A 24176-nucleotide genomic window follows, 5' to 3' on the forward strand; every position below is an offset into this window, starting at 1 on the left:
AGAATGACCTCATAACCATAACACACACACACGCTCACAAACCGATCGCTTTGATAGGCTTTGATGCTGTTACATTTGCTTTTGATTTTACCATGAAACTAAATGATATAAGCCTTAAAATCATACGTAATAAGCATATTCAAAAGTAATTAATGATTTTAAATTAATAAAAAGACTTAGGTCAATATGGACAACTACACAGAGGGCCCCTCAATAAATGAGCCCATTTCTGAAAGGTTAAATGGAGGGAAGATAAAGCGGACTAATGTGCACCCTTGAATTTAATGAGCTGGATCATTTTACTGAAACGATTGAGCCAGCCCCCACGTTGTTTTGTGTTATGGGTATTACGGTAAGAGAAACTAAGGTCTGGTTTCAAAATTAAAGGGATCTCCAAGTCAATCTACTCATTTAGTCCGTCATTAATGATATATGTAAATCATAAATGAAATCTAGAAAACAAAAACAAAATACTATTAAAACAAATATATTCCAAATTTAAATAGAAATAATAAAATATGAAAAGTATATGCTGTTTTAACATAATAATTTCACTTTAGATCCACAGTGCACACCCCAACAGTGTTTACCACCTGGGTCAAATCAGTCTGAAATGAACGACAAAAGTATCGTCCTTTGAAATTTGATTACCCACGGTTCTTGACTAGAGTTTTGTTTTTTGTTGTTGTTGGTTTTTTTAAAACCTGCATTCAGAACACCAGTATATAGAAAAATCCTCTTGTCAATGTTTAATTCCAATTTTGAGCCACAGTACATATCCTCTCATTATTATACAGTTAATATCAGGTCAATCTGACAATCGGTCTGTGGAAATAGCAAGTTTCCTTATAATAGCATTTTAAATTCATACAAAGATAGCTCATATATGACATCTCTGAAGGCCTTTACTTTGAAATTCAAAATCAGACAGTCTTGACACTGACAGAGTTACACAGTGAGGGTGCATACTATTGATCTAAAGTGAAATTAGTCCAAATAAGTCTGTGGAAACAGTTTATTTTTTATGACTGTGCATGTTGTTTGAAATTTCCTGATCTCTTTGATCTGTAATTAGATTTTTTTTTCACATCAATTTCTGTATTTCATTATATGTTACGTCATCGATGATGGCCTAGATCTCCAGAAAAATGACAGATTAATGATTGGTTATATCTTTTGTATACATGTATTTTAGAGATAAATATAGACTATCTTCTTGTCACATGTGTTACCTTAATCTTTTGGCAGTTTTAAACCCTTTTAGGAATTTATTTCCCTCAGATTTTTCAGCCTTGTAGACAGAATGACAGACTAATAATAACAATGATCATGCAACACTTCAGGAGATTATCTTTATTATTTTCACTCACCTTTGTTAAAACTGTGTTTTTGTCCATTTGTGCAACCATTTATTTGCTATAACAATGAAAATAAATAAATAAAAAAAAAACAGTTAGAAATGAGTAATTAAGTATGATGCAATCTTTTATATTTTAGCTCTGATGTGTAACATAATTCAATGGATGTAAAATTATTACCTTGTCAAATATGTGAAATAAAATAGAAAAATTATTACAAACTTGAGCAATCATGACCAATTCTTTATCAGGCTTTAGGAAATATGTAAAAGGAAGTCACTGTGGTGTTTTCTTTCAAAATAATAGCCTTTTCATACAATCTAATGTAGTTTATCACATTTACAATTGTAAAATTAATTAATTAGTAAAAATAACACGGTGTTTATCGACAGTACTTGACCGTGGGGATGAGAACTCCTGTAGTGCTTGGATCTCTATAAATTGATGGATCAAGAAGGTGTAATTGTTCAATTAACATATTATTTTATTTGAACATAAAAATAAATTGTAACACCCAAAGCATGTGTGGAGTGCAATATTTCTGTAAATGTTAGGGACAGAAAAATGGAAATTTCCATTTCCATTTCCATAGAAAGGCTCACAAAGGAACAATGGACCAAAATATGTTTTAGTACACAGAAAAACACGACTTATCCCACACACTTTCATACTTCTAGTTGCTACTATATTTAATAGTTCCTTTTATATTGTTCTTGTATAAATTAGCCTATATTCCTAAATATGTAGTAATAAGTATAGTTATAATAGAGATTTGTTTCAGCTTTTGTGGTCACGTTTGTACGTGACCTAAAAGAGACATCACACGATATTTCCTGGGGACATTCCAGGTAATTTTTTTTGGGGGGGGAATATAAACCCACAAAGTATTCTGTTTTAAGGGATTTTATTCTCACTAAAATGGTTATGACCTGTAAGACTTTTAAAACATTTTGCAAAATAATATAAACAGTATAAGCTCTATACGTAAATAAAGTTGTAATATTCAATCTACACATTTACCATTTACATTGTCCTAAACATCTCTTTTGATAAAGAAAGAAACATTCTGATCACTAGTCTTTTGTTGCAATAGCAGCCTATAAAGTGCTATATTTAACTTTTTAACCATAATGGGTAAGATGAATTGAAGAGTTGCAATTTTCCTTTTTATTAACGTTTCTTTATTAAAACATTTCCTGCAGGTATGCCCTGCCCCCTGCTGGTGATTACTCCCTAAACCTACCACATGTATTTGCTTTCATAAATTTCACTCGAAATGAAAATGCTCTGTTTATCATCAGCCCATCATACCTTCATATCTGAATAATACTTGTTGTTAATATCAGGAGGACCGATTCTTTATCAAATGGTGGTAAACTACTTTTTCCTATTATTATGTGAATGTTCATTGCATTTAAGTTCAAAATACTCCCCTCACCTCTGACTTCTGTCCTTATGTTCATTTAAAGCTTTGTATTTTTCGAGATGTCGGTAAATTTCTTGCTGTCCACGTCCCCTCCTTCTAACGTAGAATCGTGACCGCGCTTTTAAAATCCAAGCGTGGCGAGGAAGGCCGCCGTGAACGCGCGCCGGAGGCTTGACGTCACTGAGGCGCCCTGGCTCTCCTGAGCCGCTGGTACTGCTGGTGAAAAGATGGGAAAATCTGATAGACATTTATCGAGGAATTAACGTAAAATGAACGATTTTTGCAGCTGACTTATTTTTGACAGAGGATCCACTATTAGCAAGGATTTGGCTTCTACCAGACAACGACAAAGGTAGTTTGTTCGGAGGGTTTTTCTCCTCTGTGGCTATTGTGTTAGCGAGAAAAAAAAAGGTTCTTCTTGACCACATAAATTGGATATACTAGCCTCCATATGTAACGGCGAGCTAACGTTAAGCGTTTGTCGTATTTCCCTTTCTTTTATAATTAGCAGTATCACAGCTACATATATGTAAACCGGTGAATGAATAACCGTAGCTTGAAATGAAAAACCGTTGAGCTGAGGAGAAGGAAAATGGATATGGTTTGATATGGGTGTCTCCAAAGCAGACACCGTACGGAGTCGATGGGATTGTGCAAAAAAAAAAAGGAAAAAAAGCTTTGATTCCCGTTAAACGTGTCACATTTTGACGACACTTACGATTAACTTGTCACATTAAACATCTACCCAGCTATCTGACAAACTGTTATTTCCGTTTGTATACAAATTTTCACGCTCAGACATTTTTCCCCCCACAATGTCCAGCATGGACAGTCCCCTCCTTCCCTCCCTTGCTAGTTTTAATCCATAGCGATAGCAAATTAGAAGAATGAATCGGAGAGCCAGCATTTATTTTGGTGGCAAAATACACAATGGAATATAAAACTCAGAAGCTAACAAACGGGGTTAAAGCGTCATTAAAGGCACAAGTGTCATGCTTTACTGTTAGCCGGCGTGTTAACGTGACATTAGCAGTTAGCAAGGCCAAACACACTCAAGATAAATGTCTGTGGTGGACATATATACATACATGTATGTATGTATGTATGTATGTATACACACACACACACACACACACACACACACACACACACACACACACACACACGTCAGACTACTTAGACACATTACATTACTACCAAAACCTTGTAACATTAGACTATATGTGCAAATTATATGGTTGTGACCTGAAAGTACTTGTTACAAGATTAACATTTTGTTGAAAGCTAACCTAAAATCACTTCTACCTTTGGCCTCAAGTAGATTAGAGCAAAGATTTCGCTCCAAAGGACCCTTCACTAGAAGAATTTTCTTCTTAGACATGACTGTGTACAGTTGCGTAACTGTCTGTACTGCAGGAAGGTATTCAGTTAAGACAGTGAAACCTTCAGTCTGTACTGGTACTCTGTTTTCAGTTTTGCATGCATTCAGTTGTTTTATTCATGTGTTATTTTGTGTGCTGTTGCTATGCAGTTAACTGGGAACAATTGTGTTTTCTTTGCAGATTGATGTCCTCATTTGTAACAGTGGCTAGTTTATCTTTGAGGTCTGTTAGCATCAGCAACCCCTGAGAGTGGAGTGTTTCAGACCTCTGTTGTATCATGAACATTGTGCTCACCAGTTTAAGCTGGATCTCTAACACTAGTAAAATTCATAACGATATAACCAGATACTAAGGGTTGTTCTTCAGATTTGGTAGTGCCTCCCTTCTATTTAGTCAAAAATGTACGGTAGTGCTCGCTCTGTTGGCAGAGGGGATACAAACCATAGCGGAGGAAGAGATGGAAGTGGTACTGGTAATCAGGGATCTGGCCGTTCCCCTCGGCTCCCCCGTTCTCCTCGGATGGGGCACCGGCGTACCAACAGCACTGGAGGCAGTGGGGGAGGTCCTGGAGGAGCAGGAGGCAAGACCCTTTCAATGGAGAACATCCAGTCCCTCAATGCTGCGTATGCCACCTCAGGACCAATGTACCTGAGTGACAATGAGGTCACCATGGGAGGTGACCACCTTCCCAAAACTGGTGGCACAGTGACCACCATGGGGAGACAGAGGGTGACTTATGGGTCGAGAGGTAGCAGCAGTGGAGTTGTAGCAGCAAGTACTCCTAATATCTCCACCACAGTGCCTGCCAATGCTGTGCTACCAGCAGGCATGATGGCTGGAGATGCCCTAGCTTTTGGAGATCACCACATGGCCTCCACAGTGCCCCATTCTCTAAGGCAGGCAAGGGACAATACCATACTTGACCTGCAGGCCCAACTCAAAGAGGTACTTTGCCAGTTTTTTCCCACGATTTTCTCAATTCTGAAATTTTGATGAAGAGGTTAATTTATGGCATTCACCGGTCATATGTTGGGTTGTCATGTACCTACCATTTATCCTGCGTTCTCAGGTTCTGCGGGAGAATGAGATGCTGCGGCGAGAAGTGGAAGTTAAGGAAAGCAAACTCAGCTCCTCCATGAACTCTATTAAGACCTTCTGGAGTCCAGAATTAAAAAAGGAGCGAGCTCTCAGAAAAGATGAGGCATCCAAGATCGCCGTCTGGAAGGAACAGTATCGTGTTATTCAAGATGAAGCACAGGTGAGCGTTGCTTAATGCTTAAATAGACTTTTAGCCTCTGTTTTGTTTTTTGTTTTGTTTTGGGGGGTTTTCCCTCTAATTTCATCATATGATGTCTCTCAGTCTGGATAGATTTGCCAAACTTCCAGAGCTTAACATGTTTGAGGAGGGGGGAAAAAAGCATTTCAAGCAGTGTGTCCGCTTTAGTACAAATGCTTTTCTCTTTTTGTTCTCTCTCTGCATAGGTTAGTGACAGTTTTTGAGCATCTAGTTAATCCTCTTATATGCAGCTATATGCTTGTGCATTTTAGATGAAAAAGGGTGGAAGTCTCATCTGAGGAACAGGATGAAAAATGTGCGAGGAAAAAAAAAAAGAAGAGATGAGAACATTACAAAAGGTAGCAATAATAAAGGAGGGCTTTGCAAATAGTGCAATTTACAATTTACTAATACTGCGTCTATGCAGTATGTAATGATTAGTGTTTAGATGTTTAACTAAGCACTAATCATCACATACTGCATATATGCAATTTGAAGATTTTATCAAATCTCTCTTTTTTTAAATTTTTTGTCAACATTTTAGTGAAGCAATCACACCTTTGTGACCTACACCTGTTAAAACTAAGTATATAGCAATACACCGTACATATTTTGGCACCGTTAAATAGGAGTTCATCTAAGCAGGTATTTCTGTCTCGACTCCCTCTTTCTTAATAAATAAGTGTAGTGTCGACAAACTTTGCATAGGATGGTTCTATGGTTTAAAATCTAAAAGTGTAATTGGATAAGTGCAGATAAGGTCTTTTTAAATACTCTACGGTAGGTTGTTGGGCTCGTGCAAATTGGGTTTCGTTAATGAAGAGGCATCGTCTTTGTTTCACTGTGGTTCTTAATGGGTGGGCAGACCTGTATAATTTGCTGTTTTCACTCCTGCTGAGTCACAGAATCACACTCTGGACTAATTCCCAGTAATGCCTGACTAGCACTGCGTAATCAGCGAGTGCTTTAATTTAAAGATGTCTGCTTTTGTATGTCTGCCTCCGCCTCCCACACTGGCACACGTGCAATGGAAAGCATGGACACGCAAACATGCACACAGCAGTGTACTGACTCTTTGCATTAACTTACTCTTATTACATTTACTTACTATAACCTTAACCCTAACTACTACTTGCGTAGATCTTAGTCTTAGGCCTAAAGATAACTTTACGTTGGTGGTTCTTAAAGTGGAGCCATTTTAAGGAGGTGACCAGAGAGTAACTAAAAAAAGGTTGACTGAATATGATTTTAGTTTTGTCGAGAAAATAAACTGCCAGAAATTTAACCATAGATATTTTTAATTAGTTATCGCTTTTAAAAATTGTGAGGTGTAGGTGGTGTGAATGATTTTCCGCTTGCAGAAAAATGAGAGGAATGCTACTTAACTATAACTTGAAACCTGTCTTGCTTTTAAAAGCATATGATTTAAATTAATGCTACTTGCTTTTTGTCTGTAAGAGTAAGCTGCCTCCCTTCAGGTCCTCATTGGAGGGCATTTGTTTAAGTTTCATGTAAAGCTGTTTAAGCAGATGTCTACATTTTTATGCATATATTTAAATGGATTACTTTGAATTTGAACAGTGTTTCCCAATTCATACCACAGGCGAGTCTTCCTCTGCTTTGTTCTTCCTCTGTTTTGTTTGCTGTTGTAATATTAATGTTATATACTGCCATATGTTGTAGTGTGAATTGACCATCTTCATCCCCTACATTAAGTCAGATAATAATAGAATAATCACCAGTTATTTCTTGTTAATGATTCCTTGCCGCATTGATTAAACGCTGCTTTTTTTGTGAGATTTGCCAAAGATGTTTAATTATTGGATGTGGTGATGGCGGTGCCACAGAGTTAAGTTACACAAAATGTTTGTATCACATTATCCAGTGTGGAAGATAAGCTGTAGATGATGTGTTGACTTCTTGTTATATCAATTTAGAAAGTGCATCATATAACCGCAATGTTTTGTGCTCTTTCAGACACCTAACTCTTGTCTTTTCTCAGAAGAGAGTGAGAATATGGGGGCTGAGGAAGGGAGGTGTGTGTGTGTGTGTGTGTGTGTGTGTGTGTGTGTGTGTGTGTGTGTGTGTGTGTCAGTTCTTGTCCGCACATGCATCTCCCCATGTGTGTGCGTCTGTTGTGTCGGGGGGGTGGATCGGTGCAGTCACAGCAGTGAGTCAGCCTTAGTCACGGGGTGGAGAGGGTGATGGAAAGGGATGGTTGGTGAGAAGAGAGGTGAGAGTATCAGAGGGAGGTAGAGAAGGAGTGTAGACTGCTGGTGGAAGGAGAAGAAGGGAATAACAAAGGAAGGAAAGGGAGGGGGCGCGGGAGGTGGAGGATGGAGAGATACGAAGGGAGGCAGACACTGACTTCTCTCTTTGTTCTGTCATCTGAAAATGCTCGCAGCTGGTTCAGACCAGAGTGTAACACAGCCTTGTGTTACTGTCTCACAGCAACTCTGCCAAGAGTCTGTGGCGTCAGATGCCACAAACAATGCAATACTATACGGGGCTTATTGTGTTTCACCACTTGCATCTCTCTGGCCATGAATTGCAACAATGCTCAGAAAGCCTCCATGTTTTGGATCTATAAGTTGTGGCGCTGCTGAATTTTCAGTTATGATTAGTTTTTGTTTGGCTGGATGCAACGCAATACTCTACCAGGAGCCATTCCCAGAAAGTAGCCCGTGCATCATTCATAAAATCAATAAAATTTTCACCTCGTCTCCCTTGTCATATAAATAGCCTTGCAATAAAGGCTAGAGAACAAAGAGTAGAACCAGTAATTGTCAGCAGTTATATGTGTGTCTCTCCTCTGTCCCTAGCATCTCCAGATGACTGTTCAGGCTCTCCAAGATGAGCTAAGGATCCAGAGGGACCTGAACCAGCTGCTCCAGCAAGATCCTGCTAGTCAAGGAAGGGACCTGGCCCTGACATCCGAACCTACAGAGGAGAACTACCGACGGCTACAGGGTGAGCATGAGAGGCAGGCCAAGGAGCTCTTCCTTCTTCGGAAGACCCTGGAGGAGATGGAGCTGAGGATTGACACACAGAAGCAGACCCTGGCAGCCAGAGATGAGTCCATCAAGAAACTACTGGAAATGCTGCAGAGCAAAGGTGGGTTTAAGCAGGAAAAACCAAAATAGTTTAATGAAGTTTACAGTTGATTGATTATTAATGACTGTTTAGCTGTTTGTTGCATGTCTTCTGGTTCATGTATAGGGTTCACTAGGAAACAAATAAACTGTAGGCCAATCATATTCATCCATTAACATTTTATTACTCAGTAGGTCTCAGGTTACCACTTGTCCCAGCCTATTTTCCTCAGCTCCTTTAATGCTCACACAGCTGTAGGTCAATTGTGGCATTCACTGCTCCATTTTCTAGACATGATTTCTCCTTTAAACTCAAGCAGGAGCTTAAAGACACTCCAAGCCTGTGCTCGGGTGTTTTTAAAAAGTAATTGCATGCCGTCTTCCCTAGGGTGTAAATACAAAGGACATGAAATCTGAAGAACCCAAAGGTACATGAAATTAAAAGAAACCTAAAACTCCTTCCAGAAAAAGCTTAAACCCATTGAACCCTCAGCAGTTTTGGGGCTTTCTTTTAAACTCCTGTCACATATGTACTCACTCTGGGCTCATTTTAACAGGGCAATCATAACTAGATTTTTTTTTTGCACAGTATAAACACTCAGGCCAGTCCCCAGAACGGTTGGTGTCCTATAACAGGTGCGGTGAAACACTCAGACTGTATGTAAAAGATGGATGTCACCTCCATAATGTCACCTGTTGCTTAACAAAGTTACAAAGTTCTGTTGGGAAGTCTTCGAACTGACCGTCATCTTGTTTTTAAACTGGACATGAGTGAGGCGGCGAATCTGAAGATGACTGTATGTTCACAGGTTAGCAACTCATATCCTGCTTTATCCTCCCTTTTGAGTCTAATAGATGACAGTAATTACAAGGGAAATATTTAAGGGGGAATTTGCTTGGAGGGATAGAATAGATAGGCAGGTTTAAGGCACTTCTACCTTTGGTGCTTGTTTTTAGAGCTAGAAACTACACTATATTGCCAAAAACATTCACTTGTCTGCTTTCAAACACATACGATCTTGTTCATACGATATGATGTCAGCACACCCTTTGCAGCTATGACAGCTTCAACTCTTCTGGGAATACTTTCCAGAAGGTTTAGGAGTGTGTTTATGGCAATTTTTGACCGTTCTTCCAGAAGCACATTTGTGAGGTCAAACACTGAGGTCTCCGCTCTGATTGATCCCAAAGGTGTTCTCTCGGGTTTAGGTCAGGACTCTGAAGGCCAGTCAAGTTCTTCCACACCAAACTCGCTCATCTGTGTCTTTTTGCACCTTGGTTTGTGTACTGCTGTGGAATCATGCTGCAACAGAACATGATTCCAAACACGAAGTTGGGTGCATGAAATTGTCCAAATGTGTTGGTGTACTAAGCATTAAGAGTTCCTTTCACTGGAACTAAGGTGCTGACCCCATCTCCTAAAATATAACCCCATGCCCTAATACCCCCTCCACCAAACCTTACACTTGGCACAATGCAGTCAGACAAGTACCGTTCCCCTGGCATCCACAAACCCAGACCATCAGATTGCCAGACGGAGAAGCATGATTCATCACTTCAGAGAACACATCTCCACTGCCCTAAAGTCCAATGGCGGCATGCATTATAGCACTGCATTTGGTGATATAAGGCTTAGATGCAGCTGCTTGGCCATGAAAACCCATTCCATGAAGCTCGAGCTAATCTGAATGCCGCATGAAGTTTGGAGGTTTGTAGTGACTGACTCTGCAGAAAGTTGGTGACCTCTGCACACTACTTCCCTCAGCATTCGCTATGATTTTTTTTTTTTTTTTTTTTTTTTTTTTTTTTTTTTAGGATGGCAGGTTTTTAAGGCTTCAGGGGTTCAGTAAGTTAAATTACACTGCCCATTAGGTTCAATGTTGTGTGCTTTGTTTGTTTGGTTTTTCTTTTACAGTAGATGTGCAGAGTCTATCCTCGGATATCCTTACCTGCTAAACAATTGTGTGCTTTTGTTTCTTTGTTTGTCTCTGAGAGTTAAACACAATTGGCTGTTGTAAACATCTAGACTTCATAATAGTCTTTTTACATACATCAGAATTGTAACAAGTTGTTATGTTTGCTGTGTTAGGACCATCTGCCAAGGCATCAGAGGAGGACCAGGAGAGGACAAGGAGACTGGCTGATGCAGAAATGCACAGGCATCACCTTGAGAGTTTGCTGGACCAGAGAGACAGGGAGATCACTGCTCTGAGAGAGGTAATCTCCAGTTTATTAATTTTGGCATGCATTACTTTTAAGGCTTTCCATCATATTTGGTTTGATTGGTAAGATATCGATATTCATCAACCGTGTTTTACATCTGACACAGCAGGAGCTGCACCGTCGGTATGAAGGAACTCCAGAGTCCACCAAAACTAAGGCCCTACAAACTGTCATTGACATGAAGGTGAACATTTAGATAGAGAAATGTGTGTGTGTTTATAGTGTATTGGTGACAACATGCTATTGGTGATAACCTTTTTCCATTAACTCCAGGATGCAAAAATCAACTCAATGGAGCGGAGCCTCAGGGACATGGAGGAGGAGCTGCTAATGCTGAAATCGAATGGACTTCTGAGCTGTGAAGAGCGTCAAGAAGAGATGAAGCAGATGGAGGTTTACCGCAGTCACACAAAGTTCATGAAGAACAAGGTCAGAGACTGTGTAATAATTCTTATGGGTTTTTTTTGTGTTCACACATAAAACCCTAGAAACTACCTTTTTCTCACGGTAGCTGTAGCTTGTAGAGGTGGGAATCACCATACATCCCACGATACGATATTATCACAATACTTAACGCACGATACGATATTATTGCAATTTTTTAAAAATATTTTGCGATATTGAGATTCTGTACATAAAGGTAAACTTTATCAATATTCATTTTTATCTAATAACAAAGTCTCACACTCAGTCTTTCTCTCATTTCAGTCAGTTTTATTGTTGACAAACTGAACGGTTTGTATTACAGTCTAGTCCAACTTAACTGAATGCAACCATCTGGTACAATTATAGCTATTCTGAACTATGCAATTTATGAAAACTATGCAGCCCATTTAGCAACTGAAGAATTTGAAAGTAAATTAAAACAAAGTATAATTTTACATTAAATAAAAAAGTTTTAAACTTAAAATAAAATCTGTTTATTGCTGCCAAAAAAAAAGTTAAACACATTTGGACAGTGAAGGAATGTCAGGATTCTTGCTCAGAAAAAGGAGCTGATCAACATGCTCTGAAGTCAGAGCATGTTCCAGTCCACAAAAACTTTTTTTGTAACAAAATATCGATTTCTGCTGTCCCTGTATCGATACATTATTAGCAAACAAAATATGACGATACTACACAGTATCGATTTTTTCCCCCCACCCCTAGTAGCTCGGGAGGTAGAGCTAGCCATCTACTGATCAGAAGGTTTGATCTGCATGCCAAGTATCCTTGGGCAAGAAACTAACCCCAACTTGAATGTCTGTGATTGGTAGATAGAAAGTCATTGTGTGAATGGGTGAGTGAGCCACGTTGTATACAGTGCTTTGAGTGCTCCGCCAGTAGAAAGGCACTATATAAGAATCAATTTACCATTTTACAATTAGTCCAACCCTTCCTCTTTCTTTCTGCGCTCGGGCTAATCTTTTTTCAGATGGAGCAGGTGAAGCAGGACCTCTCCAGGAAGGACACCGAGCTGCTCGGTTTGCAGACAAAACTGGAGACGCTTACCAACCAGTTCTCAGACAGCAAGCAACACATTGAAGTCCTCAAGGAATCCCTCACTGCCAAAGAGCAGCGGGCTGCCATCTTACAGACGGAGGTAGAGTATCCATACTTTCTCACCCACTGTATTGGTATAGACCAGGGGTCGGCAACCTGTGGCTCCGGAGCTGTATGTGGCTCTTTAGTCCTTATATTGCGGCTCTGCGTGGTTTGGAAAAATAAATCTAACTGAAGTGTATTTTATTTGTGTTAGTTCTAAATTGGAAGATTATTCTGATCTTGAAATATAAAAATAAAAATAAAGTTATATTTTATTATTTTTCGTCGCTCAAAATAAGCGTCACACTCAGGGAAGCCAGTATACCTGCCGAAATGACGTGCATTTACTGAGACCTTCAACCCCAGGTAGGCCAAGTATGGAGAAATGTAAGAAAAGAAAAATATCTGAAGAAAATACAACATTTAATGATGCCTGGGCAGATTCATTTGTATTTACTTCTGACGAGAGTGGCCTACCAGTATGCCTAATTTGTGGAGTGTCGATCTTCGGATCCACATACGTATGTGAACAACTATTCTCCACCATGATCTATGCTAAAAACAAACACCGCTCACGCCTCACAGATAACAGCTTACAGTCCTGCGTAAAGAGGAAAGTGACTTTGTACAGCCCCGATCGTACAGCATGCACTGTGCACAGAGGTTCAGGAGCAGAAGTCCGATTGTAAACATATCACGGCAGACCCAACGATGTTTACATGAACATGCTCTTCAGCATCTCTTTATTGACCACTTTTCACACACACAGCCGGCTGTAGCTTTGCAGCTCACAGCCCGACACATACAAACAACAGCAGAGAGAACAAGCCGGTGAGGCGTCATTGCGGATGCCACTCAGGTACGTCACGCCCCGCAAAGCACATTAACCAGGTAAAATAAATATTATGCAGATACTTAATATTTATTTTTAATTTTTTAGGAGCATAGTGCTTTTTTCCAATTATTTTTAAAATTCTGGTCAAGGCTCCGCTACACTCCGATAGCCCAGAAGGGATGATGGCTCACAGTTTTTGTTTGCTACATGGATAATTTGAGTTCAGCTTTTTAATTAATTAAAGCATAAAGGTAAAAACCAATATACACAGTGTTGTCTTCATTTTAGATGTCAAAAAGTATTTGCGGCTCCCAGTGTTTTCTTTTCCGTAGAAACCGGGTCCAAATGGTTCTTTGGGTGTTAAAGGTTGCTGACCCCTGGTATAGACTGTAGAGGCCTTTACACACCGGACTCATAACCATTCACACCGATTGCATAATTTAACTGGGTGACTGTGCAGCTTCTTTTTTTTTTTCTTTCCTGAACCAAGCTTGATTTTTATTTTTTTAATCTGGATAAACAGGCACACCTCGTATCTCAAAACATTGATAGGTACTGAATAAACAATGACATGGAAATAGTAAAATAATAGTATTTTTTATCTCAGAAACACAACACCGCTCTGAAATCTTCCTCAGAAGTTTAAATCTTTGCTTTTGTCCACACTCATTTTTAACTTGTAGCAGGACACGTCTGTAGTTCATGTCCGTAAACTGCTAACCCATCTTGTCTATCTAGGTGGATGCCTTGCGCCTGCGTTTGGAAGAGAAGGAAGCAACTTTGAATAAAAAGAGCAAGCAGATACAAGAAATGTCAGAGGAGAAGGGAACCCTCAATGGGGAAATCCACGACCTTAAGGATATGCTGGAGGTTAAGGAGCGCAAGATCAATGTGCTTCAGAAGAAGGTAACGTTAACAGAGAATAGTGCAATCTTATTTTTGAAATGGCAATATGTGTCCAACGCAAGATCAATTTTATTGATGGTTACTTGTGTTTTCACTGCAGATCGAGAACCTGCAGGAACAACTGAGGGACAAGGAGAAGCAGATGAGCAGCCTGAAGGAGAGAGTAAAGTCTTTGCAGGCTGACACTTCCAATACTGACACTGCTCTCACAACACTGGAGGAGTCTCTTGCAGAAAAGGTGGATTAATTTCTGCAGACTTGTATTAGTCCATCTGTATTAATAAACAAATGTTGGTTGATAATCTGTATAAGAATCTTGCTTGATTCTTTCCTCCACCTCTTTATAGGAGCGGATCATCGAGCGTCTAAAAGAGCAGAGAGATAGAGACGACCGGGAGAAGACGGAGGAGCTTGAATGTACCAAAAAGGAGCTGAAAGAGTTGAAGGAAAGGTTGAGCTTACTGCAGGGAGACCTGTCAGACAGAGAGGTGAGAAACATATGCAAAAAAACACACAGGCAAACTCTTGTTTACTGTGATTCTATTAATATAATAAAACAGTGCTGTCAGACACGGGCATCAGTTTTTTGTTGTTTTTTTCCCGCCTGTTAGTCCTAACTTTGCACTGAGGCATGGATGCCTGCATTGGTGTTAATGTATTCTTAGTCGTGTGTGTGTGTGTGTGTGTGTGTGTGTGTGTGTGTGTGTGTGTGTGTGTGTGTGTGTGTGTGTGTGTGTGTACGTACACAGACCTCTCTGTTGGACCTAAAGGAGCACGCCTCCTCCCTGGCCTCCTCAGGGCTGAAGAAAGACTCCAGACTCAAGAGTTTTGAGATTGCCTTGGAACAGAAGAAGGAAGAGTGCCTCAAACTGGAGAATCAACTTAAGAGAGTGAGAAATACATTAAATACGTATTAAATACAAATACATTAAATAAAGCTTCAGGCACCTCACGTGGCCTGAAATGTCTAAACTACAGCCTTTGTTCTCCATCAGGCTCAGAATGCAGCGTTGGAAGCTCAAGCCAACACTGAGCTGGCTGAGCGCATTAGGAACCTCGAACAGGAAGTGGCCCGCCACAGAGAGGATTCTGGGAAAGCTCAAGCTGAAGTGGACCGCCTCCTGGAGATACTCAGAGAAATGGAGAATGAGAAAAATGACAAAGACAAAAAGATCAGTGAGCTGGAGAGGTGGGTTTGTGGATCTTGTCAGTGTGCATGTGTACATGTGGTGGATATTCAAGGGTGGATGCACCATATAAATGTGTATAACAAGTATTTCATGAGGTATAATGTAGGTCCACAGTTTGTCTCCGGGACTTCTGACCTTTGTTCGTCACATGCGATGTAAACATCTGACGTGGTATCGCTGTAGAGACTGTTGTGGCTGGCACATTAAAAGCAGTCTAAATTGGCTTTCTGCCATTTGACATCCTGGCAGGAGTGCTTTGAAAGCTGGTGTTTGAGGTTTTGTGAGGTGGTTTGTTTCAGTGTTGACATGCTCAGCAACAGGCAGCTTCTTTTCATGTTCCTGCAATTGTTTTATTATTATTTTGTGTAACATGACCTTGTTAGATCCAGAAAAGATGCTGCATAATCCGTGAGCTGATATTTTATGAGTGAAACCCCTTCTGTCTTGTTCTCCATGTTTGCTTATTCTCTTAGTCTGAGTCTGCTTTTCTCTTTACTGCTTTCTTGTCTTTTCATTGGAAATTTCCCACCCCGCCAGTTTGGCCTCAAGGTTAGTGACAATGCTTTTCTCTCCTCCTCACCTTGACACATTTCTCTCTCTCTCTTCCTGTGGAGCTGCAAGCAGTTGTCTTTTTCTTACTTCTGCTCAGGCTCATTTTTCCTTTTTTGCTTTATTGTTTTTGGGTTTGTTTGTTTGTTTGTTTTTTCACTCAAAGTCAAAATGATGCCTGAAATCTCACCCAAGCAAGTCTGTAAGATTGTGAATGTTTGTTTAAAATGGCAAATTATACCTCTTTATGTCCATATTTGAATCAACTACATTTACTTGGTGTACAACGATTAATGACCTAGAAATTGTAACGTGGGAATGTCTGAGTCATCAAGCACATACCTAATATACAATATTTGTTTTTGGTCCCATGACTTTATTTGCATGAGTTCCTTTATTTAGTTATGGATAAGCCATCTGTGTCACGCATCCGTAAGCTCAAAGTGGTAAAATACAGCGCTATATCTTGAAAATGCTTGCTGTTCACTTGTGTGTAAGACACATTTTCACTGTTCTAGAGGAACTGGAGCCCAAAATGAGGTCTGATTTGTCCTCTTGCTCCAAATAGAATATCTAATGTAACTGACTTCCTGTAGGCAAATGAAGGATCAGTCGAAGAAGGTGGCATCACTGAAGCACAAAGAGCAGGTGGAGAAGAGCAGGAATGCTCGACTTATGGAGGAAGCCAGGAAGAGGGAAGACAACCTGTCTGAGAACTCCCAGCAGGTGAAGGTGAGGCTTGCCTGTGGATGATCTGCACTGTGCAAATTCTGTAGGAATGCTACTGCCTTTCTCAGTCAGGGTACAACTGGGCGAATCTGACATCTCCTTCCTTCTTCTACTGTAAAGGACACTTTACGCCAAAAGACAGAGCGCATAGAGGAGCTGGAGGAGGCCTTGAGAGAGAGCGTTCAAATCACTGCTGAGCGAGAGATGGTGCTCGCACAGGAGGAGGCTGCCAGGTCACTTCAGGAGAAACAGGTACACAAACACACAAATATAGCAAAGCAATATTTATGACCCAGCACCGCACGGTTAAAAGAAACTGCAGTTCTTCCTCTGTCGCCTTTTTCTGCTGCCACTGTGCTGTCGCTCATCCTTTCTCTCCCTCTCTGCCTGTCCGTCCTCTTACTTCCTCTTCTTTCATCTCTGCTTGTCATTTTCTCTTGTTTTGTTTTTTTCTCCGCTACACACCGCCTCTCAGAAGCACTCACTCAAAGCAATGCATGAGTCCAACCTCGCCAACTTTAAGTGGTCTAAGGTATGAGCCCAGTATGTGTCAGTGAGCAGCGACTCTTACAGGGGGTGGACACAATAAAAGCAACACCTCTACAGTTCATGCAGTCTCATGCAACAACCCTGCACAGGATACATGGGTCAAGTTTTAGTAATTGTTGGAGGGACTGCATGTGTGTGAAATGTGTTGGTGTTGTTTCCAGCCCATGTAATTTATGCGCCTTTGTTTACCTGCTGTTTGCTTTTAAAACGATGCTCATTAAAGTTTTCACTTTAATGAAATCCAAAGCCAAGTACATTTTTACTTCGAGCATGAATTATTCATTAATTCCCCTGTTTAGTCTGTTGTGATTAAGTAAATGTTTAATAAGGAATAACTGTAGTGCCTGTTTAAATTAAATAACAGGTAAATGAAATCCAGTCTTGATCCCTAGTCCTTCCCATCAGACCACGTGAATTCTGCTGTCCCTCCCTCTTATAAGAGACTGACAAATCATCCAGTGTCTTTTCTGGAAAAAAAAGCTCCATCCTTTTCCCTGGTGGATTTCAGGTAATCCACTCCAATCATCATTGAGCTGTTTGTGTGTGTGTGTGTGTGTGTGCGTGTGTGTGTGTGTGTGTGTGTGTGTGTGTGTCGGTGTTCCCAGATGGAGGAGCTGCTGGGGGCCATGGAGAAGGTGAAGCAGGAGCTTGAGTCCATGAGGGCTAAGTTGGCCTCCACTCAGCAGTCTCTGTGTGAGAAAGAGGCTCACCTCACAACCCTGAGAGCCGAGCGCAGGAAACACCTGGAGGAGGTGCTGGAGATGAAGTAAGAGACACACACACACACACAGTGGGATTGCATAGACTCTGGATTATTGATCACCGCCTTAATCTTGTAAAATGTCATCCAATTCTGGCTTTTCCCAGATGGCAGGCTAATGTTGTGCAATGAATAATAAATGATAATCGAGCTATTTACTTTTGTGGGTAAATGCCACATTGTTACATCTCCACCTAACAGGCAGGAGGCGCTGTTGGCGGCTATTAGCGAGAAAGACGCTAACATTGCACTACTGGAGTTGTCATCCTCTAAGAAGAAGAAGACCCAGGATGAAGTGGCTCAGCTGAAGCGGGAGAAAGACAGACTGGTGCAGCAGCTCAAGCAGCAGGTGAGGAGGGGGCTGATGGTGTTCACAGAGAGGGTGATGGAGTGAAAGATGTAACGCTGGTACCAGAAGTTTTTCCAGGTTTCCAGCTGCTATATGCAGGAAAATAAATCCTCACAGGACTGATGGGGAAATAATTTTGATCTTTTCTTTAAATAAAAAGTAAAAGCTCTATGAAACTGATGGATTAGAAGTAAAACTGTCTATGTCTAGAATGTGCTGCAGCTGTGTTTTTAAGCACAAAGAAACGGGTGTTACCATGTATTGTTAGTTAAAGTGAATGGCTCTACCTTTCTTTCACTACTACTACTACTCATACTTAGGTCTGACTTTCACACTAAAAGCACTGTGGCATTAATAATTACTGAGCAGATGTGCACGTTAGAGCTCATCTTAGTTCAATCTGTTAATTAGTCTTTGAAATCACATGCTTGGGATGCCAGTGCCAGATGACCATATGCCAAATGGCTGAAATGCAGCAGCTCGGGTTAGAGTTGAGAAAGACGTGTGGCAAAGAATTCTGTCTCCCCACATTCCTGTCTCTCCTCACTGTGCTTGCATATGCTTGTAGTGTTTCTACCTGTGAGGAGCAGATATCTTTAAAATTTTTACTTTTAATTTGGCAAAAACTGAAATAACTACAGGTTAAACTGAACACACGCTGTCAACCAAACTGGTTTCTTTTTATATGCCAGTCTGAAAATGCCTGTTGGAGCCTGTCCATGTTGAACTTGCCTGTTTTATCAAACCCTGCATAGCATGAGTTGATGTCGCATCTCCATCATCTGAATCTTTGGAATTTCTTGGGACAAATCTGAGATGATCTAGGGAGAGGAATTCAATGAGTGTAAATAGCAAGAGAAACTATGTCGTCTTAGATGGTAAATCAGACTCATTTGCTCTTACTTCCTGGTGCACCTTCTGTTTCCACACGCATCTGTGTGTGTGTACAATAACATGCAAATGACGTCTGTGCACAGTGGTGAAAACTGAGCCAGGCAGTGTTCATTAAATGATGAAGTAAGATTAGATTTATCCTGTTAACAATTTGTTTTCAGGCTGTACTCCCAAGATTTCAGCAGTTAGCTATAAAACCTTGGCCATAATTACGATTTCCTCTTCATCTTAGTTGGATGTTTTTAACAATTTGCAGACCCAGAACAGGATGAAGCTGATGGCCGACAACTACGAGGATGACCATCTGAAGACTGCACCTGACCAAACGAATCACAAACCCTCTCCAGATCAGGTAGTTTTCTTAACTGCCATAAACTGCTTTGCTAAATTTTTCTTCAGTCGATTTGTGGCCACGTCTGTAAGTAAGGTTGAACTCACGGCTTGCTCTCTAAAACTCGGAAGTTTTCTGCTGCTACTTTTCTTGTCTGTTTTGCACACTAACCAGATGTTCCTTCCTAATGCTGCAATTGGCTTACCTTGTGGCTAACAGGATGACGAGGAGGGTATCTGGGCGTAGCCAACCTTTTGCCCACCCCCTCCCCTCTCTCTCAGCCATTTTGTTCAGAAGGGTGAGCTTGTATGAAAAGCCGTTGCTCCATTGGCATGTTTGCTTGTCTTCCATTTCTCTGTGGGGTGCTTTTGATGCACATCTCTCCTCACAAACTCATCCTGTGCTTCAGCATTCATATACTGCTTTTTTTTTTTATGGGTGGGGAATTCTGTGTGTGTGTGTGCGTGTGTGTGTGCGTGTGCGTGCGCCCAGAGTGTCATCACTTCAAATGAAAGCAGCTTAGCTTTGCATGTCACTGGTCTGATGCTAATGATTGGCTTCTGACGTTTGGCTCAGACAAACAGGTGTTGGATAATGGCTTTAAACTTGATCTAATCAGTGGTTTAGTTATTTGCTTTGTAGGACACTTTGTTTAGCGGCACAAATCTTTACTCTGTCAGAGTGGCTTTCTTTTTCTTTCTTTTTTAAATGCCAAAGACACACCAAAAAAAACCCCAAAAACGCCCAGACTCTTATGGCACAGCCAAGCTTCTCTCAGAAGGGATGTTTTGTTTCTAAGTGCCTCTCTTGGCTCACTGGGCACCATTCACTCAGGCTTTAATGATACTGTCTGCTGACCGTTTTTCTCCTTTGTTAGTGGTTAGTTTGCTGTACTTATTTGTCATGACTAGCTGTTATAAATCAAACATGTAGAAATTGCTCAGATGTACTGAGCTCTGCTATAATGTGCTATCATTATTATTTATATTATGTACAGTGCTTTGCTACTCTAACCAATCGTCATAAAATCGCGGGGCAGATCAGGACTCGACTCGCTGTATCTCAGCATGGCTTGAAACACTATTTGGGAACCACTTTTCTAGCTTTAGGGGTTTAGCAGGAATTTTGGCTGTCATATGAGCTGGTGATGGGCATGCATGTCAAGGCTTATGCTTTCTTTGTTTTTAAACACAAGTGGTGTCTCGTGCTTGGTTCCTTTCATTCTGTTCAACCGTTTAAACCGGGGTAAATTTTATCGTTTAATTTTTTTTTTCGTGCCATTTCCTTCAAATCGCCTTTCTCACTTCTTCTTCCTCACATCTTGCAGATGATACCCCCTCTTCTAGCCCTGTCCCAGAACCGCAGTAAGCTCAAACTTTACATCGCCCACCTGACAGACCTCTGCCACGATCGAGACCCCAGCATCCTCAGCCAGCTCACGCCGCCCGCTCACTACCACCACAGCGACCCTGAAGACTGGGAGGAGGACCTCCAGAAAATGAGCGCCGAACAGGTAATGAAGAAACTCTTAAGTCATCGTGACATTCATCTCTGAGCCGCTTCTTTGATACATATTAAGCTTTATTTTGCGGGAGCATTAAAAATATGCTTTTGGAGAGATTTTATTGGTGGCGAGGCAATTCAAAGAGGAAATCAGGGAATCGGTTCAAGAGACAAACAAACACACTTCCAGTGCAGTAACATGACTTAACATGAAGGAAATGGAAAAGGTGCAGCAGGGAAAACTGATCACAGACAAAAGAGGAATGGAGTAGATGCAGCTGTGTGTTGTTTAAGAACCCTCTTTTAACCTCAGATATACCTAAACATGCACCTTTTTGTGAATTGTGCTGATGGCTGTGTAGAAATGCAAATGCTATTAAAAAGCTATTCCTGCCCTTTCTCCTGCAGTTGGAGCGGGAGCTGGAGGTGTGTGAGAAGGAGAGCGGAGAGCTGCAGGAATATGCCAACTCTGTTCTCCAGCAGATTGCAGACTACTGCCCTGATATCCTGGAGCAGGTCGTCAACGCCCTCGAAGAGTCTTGCTGAAAACTCTGACCTCAGACACAACCCGTCTGAGTCCAGGTCTCCCTACCTCCACCCCCCAAAAAAGTGAAAGGTTCCTGGAGAGAAGAGAAAGTAGGGGGCATTATCACATCTTGCTGGACTCCTCTTCTTCGTGTCCCTCATTCTACCCTGCAACAAACTGTCAGGACCTCTGGGTGCTTTCCTGTCCCACATGTTAATCTGTCAGGCTGGCAAAATTAAATTAGGGATGTTCGTGCTGTTAAATATGGCACTTGACACAGGTAACGACAGCCGCCGATAGATTTTACGTGCACACCTCATCACTGTCAGGCAGACAATAGCACACTATCGGTTGTTGCAAAATAAGTAGCATTTGCAAACACCCCTAATTTGATTTTTGCTTTTTAAAGGAAACTAAAAACTGAACATGGGTGAATTTGGAGGGGGGAAAAAAAGCAGACTTGCACATAGTTACGCACAACGGAGAATACTGCCAACCTTTTTCTCCTTAGATAGCTTTATTGATAACAGGAGCACTCGGCTTGATCTCAGTCTTTAACCCCTTGGATTTCTCTCACAGAACTTTCAAGTTGAAGTAGTAAGTTTATTTGTTGCTCTGGACAGGAAAGCACTTTTTTGGTCTTGGAGAACTGGGGAGCTGCTACATCTCGAGGGAGCGGAGAGGAGCTGGGCCCAGTGGGTAAACCATGGATCTGTGTAATAGTTTGGTCCTTGAATAGTAACACTGAATGCAACATTAATATTCTCAAAAGCCTTGGGTCTGTCCACGTAGCTTGGATTAGGATGTAGGTGTGTTACTGTCATCGTCTGTGGCTGGGTCATTAGAGGGGGAGTCAAGGCCTGACCTTTGACATAAAACAAAGGTCAGATTTTTAGTTAGTATGTTCTCAACAGATGAGAGAGAGGATTTAAAAAAAAGAAAAGAAAAAAAAGAAGCTTTTTTTATTATTGGTGACGATTAATAAGTTTTAGATGGTTTTGCACACTTGTCCACTTGTTTATAGGGTATGCAATGTTTGTTTTGCGAACGTTTTAGTGGCCTTGGAGCATGCACAGAGATAAGTACTGGACCTAACGCAGGGATATTTATTCCTCTGTAATACTGGTGCTAAGGCATGATGTAAGAAATTACGATCTGAACATTCAGTCTTCATCCAAAGTTCCTTTAGATGGTACTCAAAGCCCACCTGATCCTAAGTTTGTCGACTGAATCGCTGACAAAAACGAGCGATGCCTCTGCTGTTGTGTTTTTTGAACTCTTCAGGGCTGTGGTTTTTAATTACTAAGTGCATCTACATTTCCAGAAAGGTCACTTTTCAGCAGATTTTGACTTTTTAGATAAGTTTGTAAATAACGTGATATTTAACATGTGCAGTGACTGAATAAAGGTACCTAGGTGGAAGGTGTTGTGCATTCTCTTAAAAAAAAAAAAAAATATATATATATATATATATATATATATATATATATATTGGAAAAGTTAAAGCAGTGCAGTTGTCATTGTGTCTTATTTTGTCTGCAGGACAAAATGTGCGTGTGTGTGTGTGCGCGCGCGTGTGACACAGTACTGCCACAATTTGCGGAAAGTCGCGTTCAATAGAGATATATAAATATAACACATATATAAATATATAAAATGTTTACTGTATCGATATGCATTGAATGTTTGCACAGAATCTTGAAGGGCAAGCTGCTCTGAACAACATGACTGTCGAGTTAACGTCCTCAGCAGAAATGGAGGAAAGAAGTGTCAAAAAAAAAAACTTGTGTCAAAATAATGTGTGAACTACAAATGTTTCAAACCGTGACTGTGTGATGGGAGAGTACTTTTCTTACTTTTATTTCTAATCGTTCACCAGAGGGTGATGTAAATGTATTATCTGAGATTCCAGTGTTGTCTTTTCTTATGTCAATGGTTTTGGCTGTTTGATGTCAAAGGCAGACCGAGCCTGACGGATAAAAATACGCCTGGCTCTTCTGCTGTCATAAGAGAAACACAATGTTACACAACAGTGTGAAACTGCGCCAGTATACGTCTGAAAATGGGTGATTTTTTTTATTTTTATTTCTATGTATGTTGTAAATTTACTGGTATATTTGAGAGGGAGGGTGTACTTCAAAAAAACAAAAACACCCCCCTGTGTTGGAAGATGTTATTTGGATGCTTGTTTTTTTTGCTCAGTAAATTCTCCTTAATATCTGTAACCTGTCATCACTACAGAAAAAGCATTTTTCAGAATCCCCCCCCCCCTTGCTTTGGCCTGTGTGTCCCTGCCCTTGCCTTAATGATTTCTTTTTCTCAATTCCTGTTTGTGGAACACAGAGCTGCTTAAGGGGCTTCTGTCAAAGTTCATGGTGTTAGTTTTTATTTTGCATTTGTATAACAGATGTACTGCCTTCTGTTTATTCATGTCAAGAATCAAACTGTGTAAAAAGAAAGCAACATGTTAGTGAGTTATTTGGATTTTGTATGTATGTAAATAAATAAATTATAAGCCTTGTTTTCTTGTTATGAGGGCTTTTTTTTTCTTTTTTCCCCTTTAATTTTAAATTCCTACTTTGATTCCTTTCCAATCGCTTCCTACCTTTGAAACAGAGGAGGGAAGTTGACTAACAGAAGAAAATAAAGACTTATAATGGACATGTAGTGTAGCTGTCACATCTGTCCTTTGTTTGACCTTAGCTGTAACTAGTGCGTATTATCCTGTTGCCATCCTATAATCTGTGACCTCTGACATAAACAAGGCATTTTCA

General features: G+C 40.6%; 1 protein-coding gene across 11 annotated transcripts; it reads left to right on the top strand.

Moving 5' to 3' along the window:
* Nucleotides 1–2922: 2922 nt before the first annotated feature.
* On the top strand, nucleotides 2923–23923 carry LOC101487273 (ELKS/Rab6-interacting/CAST family member 1). 11 transcript variants are annotated; one of them, XR_013099301.1, is made up of 22 exons: nucleotides 2923–3136; nucleotides 4347–5111; nucleotides 5236–5424; nucleotides 8265–8556; nucleotides 10624–10751; nucleotides 10864–10941; nucleotides 11031–11186; nucleotides 12172–12339; nucleotides 13855–14022; nucleotides 14123–14260; nucleotides 14370–14510; nucleotides 14772–14912; nucleotides 15018–15211; nucleotides 15750–15761; nucleotides 16358–16493; nucleotides 16611–16742; nucleotides 16966–17022; nucleotides 17645–17805; nucleotides 18001–18148; nucleotides 19299–19394; nucleotides 19593–19671; nucleotides 20701–20837. XR_013099301.1 is itself a non-coding variant. In XM_076885703.1 (22 exons), exons 2-22 carry the CDS (start codon nucleotides 4566–4568, stop codon nucleotides 21420–21422), a joined length of 3402 nt encoding a protein of 1133 aa, XP_076741818.1. In that variant the 5' UTR covers nucleotides 2925–3136; nucleotides 4347–4565; the 3' UTR covers nucleotides 21423–23923. The 11 variants fall into 11 exon arrangements, 8 of the variants coding, with proteins under 8 accessions (XP_076741818.1, XP_076741817.1, XP_076741820.1 ...); XM_076885703.1 differs by lacking the exon at nucleotides 19593–19671 and adding an exon at nucleotides 21285–23923 and having other exon boundaries at nucleotides 2925–3136; nucleotides 10867–10941; nucleotides 20701–20886; XM_076885702.1 differs by lacking the exon at nucleotides 19593–19671 and adding an exon at nucleotides 21285–23923 and having other exon boundaries at nucleotides 2926–3136; nucleotides 20701–20886.
* Nucleotides 23924–24176: the final 253 nt, after the last annotated feature.

Source organism: Maylandia zebra, linkage group LG7 (genome assembly GCF_041146795.1).
Source record: "Maylandia zebra isolate NMK-2024a linkage group LG7, Mzebra_GT3a, whole genome shotgun sequence".
Taxonomy (NCBI): domain Eukaryota; kingdom Metazoa; phylum Chordata; class Actinopteri; order Cichliformes; family Cichlidae; genus Maylandia; species Maylandia zebra.

Coding starts and splice junctions, on each gene's coding strand:
- LOC101487273 (XM_076885702.1), top strand. CDS start 4,566: ATGTACGGTAGTGCTCGCTCTGTTGGCAGAGGGGATACAAACCATAGC. Junction 16,494..16,610: donor AGAACTCCCAGCAGGTGAAG/GTGAGGCTTGCC, acceptor TCTACTGTAAAG/GACACTTTACGCCAAAAGAC. Junction 17,806..18,000: donor GAGGAGGTGCTGGAGATGAA/GTAAGAGACACA, acceptor TCCACCTAACAG/GCAGGAGGCGCTGTTGGCGG.